Source organism: Nelusetta ayraudi, unplaced genomic scaffold (assembly GCF_046127955.1).
Source record: "Nelusetta ayraudi isolate G7.1 ecotype Tasmania unplaced genomic scaffold, CSIRO-AGI_Nayr_v1 ptg000005l, whole genome shotgun sequence".
Lineage (NCBI taxonomy): Eukaryota > Metazoa > Chordata > Actinopteri > Tetraodontiformes > Monacanthidae > Nelusetta > Nelusetta ayraudi.
This window is the reverse complement of record NW_027466055.1, coordinates 9,238,180-9,244,511: the sequence shown is the minus strand read 5'-3', so window position 1 is coordinate 9,244,511 and position 6,332 is coordinate 9,238,180. Positions and strand designations below refer to the sequence as shown.

The window sequence follows — 6,332 nt, the reverse complement described above, 5'->3', positions numbered from 1 at the left end:
TTTTCTTTTTCAATCATACTGAAAAAAATGTCAAAGGAAGAATAAAAAGAAATACGAATGATGATTCTGATTCGGTCATACAGCAACAAATTGCCCAGAAGTCACCCTTGCGTGTTTTCTTCTTATCCAAATGTTCAGTCGGTCTCACTCAAGGATTCACAAGATGCAATTCAAAGTGATGGGTAAAGATGCACTTTTTATGTCATGCAGTAGTAAAGTGTCTCCCAGGACTGTCACAATGGAGAGCTTCAGCACTGTCACACCTTGATCAGTATCCTGGGATTTATGGGGAAATGACTAAAAACAGATGGATGAAAGAACAGTCAAAGAAAGACAGAAGTGTTGTGATTAGGATTATTATACAGTAATACAGGTAACACATGGTGCCTCTTCAGAGCTGAGACTAACCTTTTCAATCCTTTCTTCTTGTCTGTCTTGCAGATCCGTGACGTCGACTGTTCAGGCAAAGTCATGCTGCACACGGTCGTCTCATGCTGGCAACCTTTCCTGGGACTGGCCCTCGTGGCTGTCTTTGTGGGCTCCACCCTGGGGTGTCCCTCGCGCTGCGAGTGTTCGGCCCAGAGCAAAGCGGTTGTTTGCCATCGCAAGCGCATGCCCACTATCCCAGATGGCGTCCCGACGGAGACCCGAATCCTGGACCTGAGTAAGAACAAGCTGACAATGATCAGCCCTGATGACTTTATTGCCTTTCCTGGCCTTGAGGAACTCGACCTGAGTGGAAATATTATCAGTTATGTTGAGCCTGGAGCTTTTAATGCCCTTTTTAACATGCACTCTCTCAGTCTCAAGAGCAATCGGATCAAGCTCATACCCCTAGGCGTCTTTGCAGGTTTGACAAATCTCACCCAACTGGATATAAGTGACAACAAAATCGTCATTCTTTTGGATTACATGTTCCAGGATCTGCATAATCTGAAGTCTTTGGAAGTGGGTGACAATGATCTGGTTTACATTTCTCACCGTGCGTTCAGTGGACTTTTGAGCCTGGAAATACTCACCTTAGAAAGGTGCAACCTCACTGTTGTACCCACCGAGGCCCTGTCCCACCTCCACAGCCTGGTCAGCCTTCATTTACGATACCTCAGCATCAGCACCTTGCATCCTTACTCCTTCAAAAAGTTGTTCCGGCTGAGGCACTTGGAAATCGACAACTGGCTGTCTCTCGATCATGTGCCACCAAACACTCTGCATGGCCTGAACCTGACCACTCTCTTTATAACCAATACCAACTTATCTTCTTTCCCGTACCAAGCTCTGAAACATCTGCCCTATCTGACTCACCTCAACCTCTCGTACAGCCGCATACGACACATTGAAGGGGGGATGCTGATGGAACTGGTTCGGCTCCAGGAGCTCCACCTGGTTGGGGCCCAGCTCACCGCCATTGAACCCTACGCTTTTCAGGGCCTGCGAGGGCTCAAAGTGCTCAATGTATCTAACAACCGGCTGGATACACTGGAGAAAGGTGTTTTTCAATCCCCGGAGACTCTTGAGGTTCTTCTGATTGACAACAACCCCCTTGTGTGTGACTGCCGGCTAATGTGGATATTACAGAAAAGGCATTCGATATTCTTTGGGGACTCCCAACCAGAGTGTAGCACACCTGAAGGCATTCGTGGCAGACCGTTCAAGGAGTTCCGGGAGACTCTTCTGTCTTACTACGTGACATGTACCAAGCCAAAAATACGTGAGAATAAAACTCAGACGATCACTGTGGATGAGGGCCAACAGGCTATGTTGCGCTGCAGCGCTGAGGGGACACCGAGGCCAGTGGTTTCCTGGGTGTCCCCACGTCGACGGGTTTTGACCGTAAGGAGCCACGGTAGAGTGACCGTCCACAACAACGGCACGCTGGAGATCAAGTCGGCTGAGGTACAAGACAGCGGCGTGTACCTTTGCTTGGCGTCAAACACTGCCGGGAACGACACACTGATGACCTCGCTGGCGGTGAAAAGTCTGGGATCGCTGTACGCCAACAGGACCCAGTACTACACAGATCCCAGCAACACCACTGCCAACGGAACAGCCAGTGGGACCCTCGGCTTGGACCTAAAGACGATTTTAGTGTCGACGGCGATGGGTTGCTTCACATTCCTTGGAGTGGTCTTGTTTTGCTTCCTGCTTCTCTTCGTTTGGAGCAGAGGGAAAGGCAAACATAAAAACAACATAGATGTGGAATACGTGCCTCGGTCAAAGTCGAATGGCACTAATGTTGACTCAGCAGAGGGGCAAGCTGGTCCTCGTCGTTTTAACATGAAAATGATGTGACTCTTTTTCTTTAAAAAAAAAATTAATAAAAAACAATCGATAAGCGATTCTGCATTCTGGAAATGTCCAAAATACAATGTATTTTTTTGGAAAATGGACTACTGAACTTTCCAACCTCTGCAGGAGGAGCAGAAGTGAAAACTTTTGGGACAGGTCAAGATGAGCAGTATAACCACTGGACAGAAGCGACACTGGATATTTTGCTTAAAGTACAGGACAACTTGTAAGATGTTATATTGCATATGTGCGACTTCATGAACACAAATGAGAGGCTACAACGTTGCCATAAAAGGACCCAAGAGGATAAACGTGTCATTTATCAGCTTTTTGAGATTTGTATGCCCAAAAACAATGCCTCGACTTGGGCTGGACCGGACTAAACCACGAACCATGTACAGTTAAAAAAAAAAAAAAAGAAGAAGAAGAAGAAGAGAGAGAAATTTGTATCTAAGCTATTAACCCTCTTTGTTTAGTCTTGCGCCATGCTTATTCACTGAACAAATCAATGAAAAGACCATAACTTCCTATGTTCAAAACTTAACATATGTGTACCTAATGTTTCATTTTGTACATGTATGCACATACTCATTCAGAACAACTCCTCATAGCAATAGCCATGGGACGCAGCAGCCAAGATCGACGTATCCCCGCAAGTGCAGTCAGTAAACATTTTAGACTTCTGAGGACGTCATGGAAGGGCTTCTGTTGGTAATGATCTGTCCCCGCTCTCCCAATTTGACTTCTTGATATTAATAAATATATATTCTTCATCAGTAAAACTTTAAAGAAAAAAATGTTTTATTTGTGAAAGAAATGTTGCATACTCACAAAAATTTGTCCTCAAATGCTGTCCGAGATCAAGCTACGATCGTCATTATTATTCATGAAGAATAACCCGGAGCTTGTTGAAGTACCTCCATAATTCACCCTTTTTGTCCTATTTTTGTCTATTTTTTATTACTTTTGCTGTACCTTTGCTGGTTGGGAAAAAAAACGTGTCAATTTTACGACGGTGGCATTTGCATTATTTTCCCCAGTTGGAAATTTGGACTTTGTTGTGGTAGTTTGTCATTTTGTTGTTGAAATCATTTAGAATGTAAAAAAGTTTAACGCGTAAAAGTAAAAAAAAAAAAAAATTGTATGTGAAATAAATGAAGATGTATTTGTAACGATGTGTCTGACGTCATAAGTGTCAAAACCTTGGAATTGGTTGGTTGGTACAACAAAACTTGCGAGATACTGCATTTTTTTTATTACCAGCAGACCCGACATTTTTTTTTCCATATATTTGACGCTGTCACAATCATTTTTGTCTTCTATCTTTTTAGTTGTTACATGCGATACAACACATTTTATTAGGCATTTATATTACCCTTATTTGAATAGAAATCAGCTTAAGACCCTTGTTTGTAAGACTTAGTGTCCTCGACTGGTTAGAATGCACACTCCAAACAAACTACTAAACTATATTATTACCATATTATTGTGTTTCCCGATGATCTCATACTGTACCAGCTGTGATGTCAGAGTAAAATGATAACATCCCGAGCACCACTGGCATAAAATGGAATAATGAGTGACTGTAGATACAGTGATGATGCATTACATGATAGGAAACTGAATCAGCCTGTCGGGTTGACTGTCTTGATTTGAAGTGACGTTAGAGGAAAAACAAACTGGTTTGTATGATTCACTCTCGGGTTTTATTGTTATTGTTGTTGTTGTTGTTGCTCCTGCTGGATTTCCCACCCTTAAGAGAACCCTCGACAGGGGAACTCTGAGCAGCGCAGGGGAGCCGATGATTGAGTGACAACCCTCAGTTCAAGACACCCTTTGCCTGTCCCACGGGTGTATATGAGTGAGCCGTCGCTCTCTAATGTGCCCATTACGGCTATTATTAGATCAAGGTGTGCTCAGAGCTTCTTTATTATTTATGCGCCTCTCCAAAACACACAATGGGAATTATTAGTTTCCAGGGTAATGCTCGTCTGTGACAGACTTTCAACCAATCAAAAGCAGGTTCGAGATGAATATTCAACAGATGTGCTGCCACATCCATCGGCTAAAGTTAGGTTTTAAAGAAAAAAGGGGGGAAAAGGCTGATTGATTGATTAGAGGGCTGACAAACTGACGCCCGAGGCCGGATGTGGACTTGAAGAACATTCACACATGTAAAAAAAAAGAGGAAAAAAATCACAGAAAAGGTAGTAAGCTGACTGCGGGTGAATCAAAGTACTACTTCTCCTATAATAAATACAGCAGAGGGTGAGGTGAGCCCGTGTTTATCTTTGTACTCTGTGTAAATACGCAAGTCAGAACAACTGCGAAGAACATTGACAAGTCGACGCTCTCGAACTACAAATCACTGTAGTTTTTAAGTTGCACACCTCGGCTGCGGGCAGATTTCTGAGCCCCGCAGGCCGCAGCGCCCCTCGCTACACATTAGAGATTATATAGGGCTGCAAGCTCGAGTGAGAGGAAAATGTGGGGTTCGAGGGGCATTGGGGAACTGGCAAACAGGAGCTGAGTGCTTTTTGCTCTGGAGGTGACGGTGGAGCTGGTTGCGGCTGAGGTCTTGGGCAGATGTTAGCCGCAAGCTGTTGGATGTGTGCGCTTTCATTAGCCTTAGCTCTTCATAGGCGCCGCCGCTCTCTCCGGTGACGGGACAGTCTGCCAAAATGAGCTCCCATGTGAGCCGGCTCCGCTTCCAAGAGCTGCCGTTCGTGGCTTGGCTGCTCCGGGGGAGGAGGGGGAGGCTCGTGTGTTGGGGACGTGCATTAAAAAACGCTTGCTGACATGAAGCAGACAGCGTGTTTCTGCTGGGAGACGACACAATCCGCCAGCCTCTGTGGGCGACTTGAAAGGCAGCGAGTACAACGGCGCCTCCCGCGCGTTACGATGCCGGATGCTTGTAAGCTAAGAATGAAGTTAGGAAAGGCCGCTTGATGGGATTGGAGAGTAATTTCCTTTAAAGCTCTGTGGAGACAGAGGAGGAGAAAGAACATCGCTGCCAAACAAAGCCCCTGTTTGCAATTCACACCCAACGTAAAGCGGCGGTCGATATTTCTTTTGTCCCAGTCTTGCCGCGTTGTGTAATTACGTTTTTGCCCTTTTCCGAAATAAAAAAAAAGGGAAAGGAAGAAATGAGTCGAACGGAAATTAAATTTTTTGGCTATGTAATTGTTTAATGATGAATTGAGCCCCAAATTGCGGAAGCAAAAAGAGGCACAAAACTTTTTTTCCAGTCCATCCCTGCACATGTGAGAAGAGCAATACTTCCCATGGGCGAAAAGCAATCACTCATTTAACTGCAGATTTTGTTTAAGTGTCAAAACAGTCCCCACAAGTTTGAATTCGAAAAAAAAAATGAGAGTGGGCCACTACCTGAAGAAGTACCGACGTAGTTGATAACGTGGGTTCTGTGAGTCACGGCGAGATGAGATTGTGTTGAGAGGCTGGCCGGGCGTGCGCTTCAGCCCTCGAGTCGCTCACACGTAATTTGGATGGGGAGAAAAAATTGTAAATGTCACATAAATGTTTATCTGCCTTTTTTTCCCCAGAAGAAAAGTACAGCAAAGATAATTGGCCCTGCTTGAGTTGTCATGGAGATAATCGCTCCAGCTGGGAGGAAGATCGAGCTTCCAAATACCTGCGCAAGCGAATTAATTAACAACGGGTTTTCAGAAACATTTAAAAAATGGTATTCACATAATATCACAAATGAGTTTTTTCGGGGTGAAATCAGACTGATTGCACACCTGTGTCTGAGTGCTTCAGCTTGTGCTAGCATGTGTCTTCATGAAGTTCTCTCACAGCTTTCCCCTTTTTTTTACTTATTGCAAAGCTTTGACTCTTCATCTTAATAATGACCTTTTTTTTAAAAAAAAGTAGGCTTAATAAAAATAAATGAATAAAATGAATAATCTGTAATTACAGTGTCATTAGCATGATGGCTATGTACACAAAACTTATGTACCCACCTTAATTCAAGGTAGAAAGTTTGTTGGAGCTCCCACTGAAACTCTTTCCTTCCAACCAGCCTG

At 44.1% G+C, this 6,332-nt stretch overlaps 1 protein-coding gene across 1 annotated transcript; it reads left to right on the top strand.

Annotated features, from left to right (window-relative positions):
- Positions 1–456: 456 nt before the first annotated feature.
- Positions 457–3,478, top strand: lingo2 (leucine rich repeat and Ig domain containing 2). Its single transcript, XM_076012348.1, has one exon. The coding sequence runs from the start codon at positions 472–474 to the stop codon at positions 2,287–2,289; it is 1,818 nt and encodes a 605-aa protein (XP_075868463.1). The 5' UTR covers positions 457–471; the 3' UTR covers positions 2,290–3,478.
- The last annotated feature ends 2,854 nt before the right edge of the window (positions 3,479–6,332 follow it).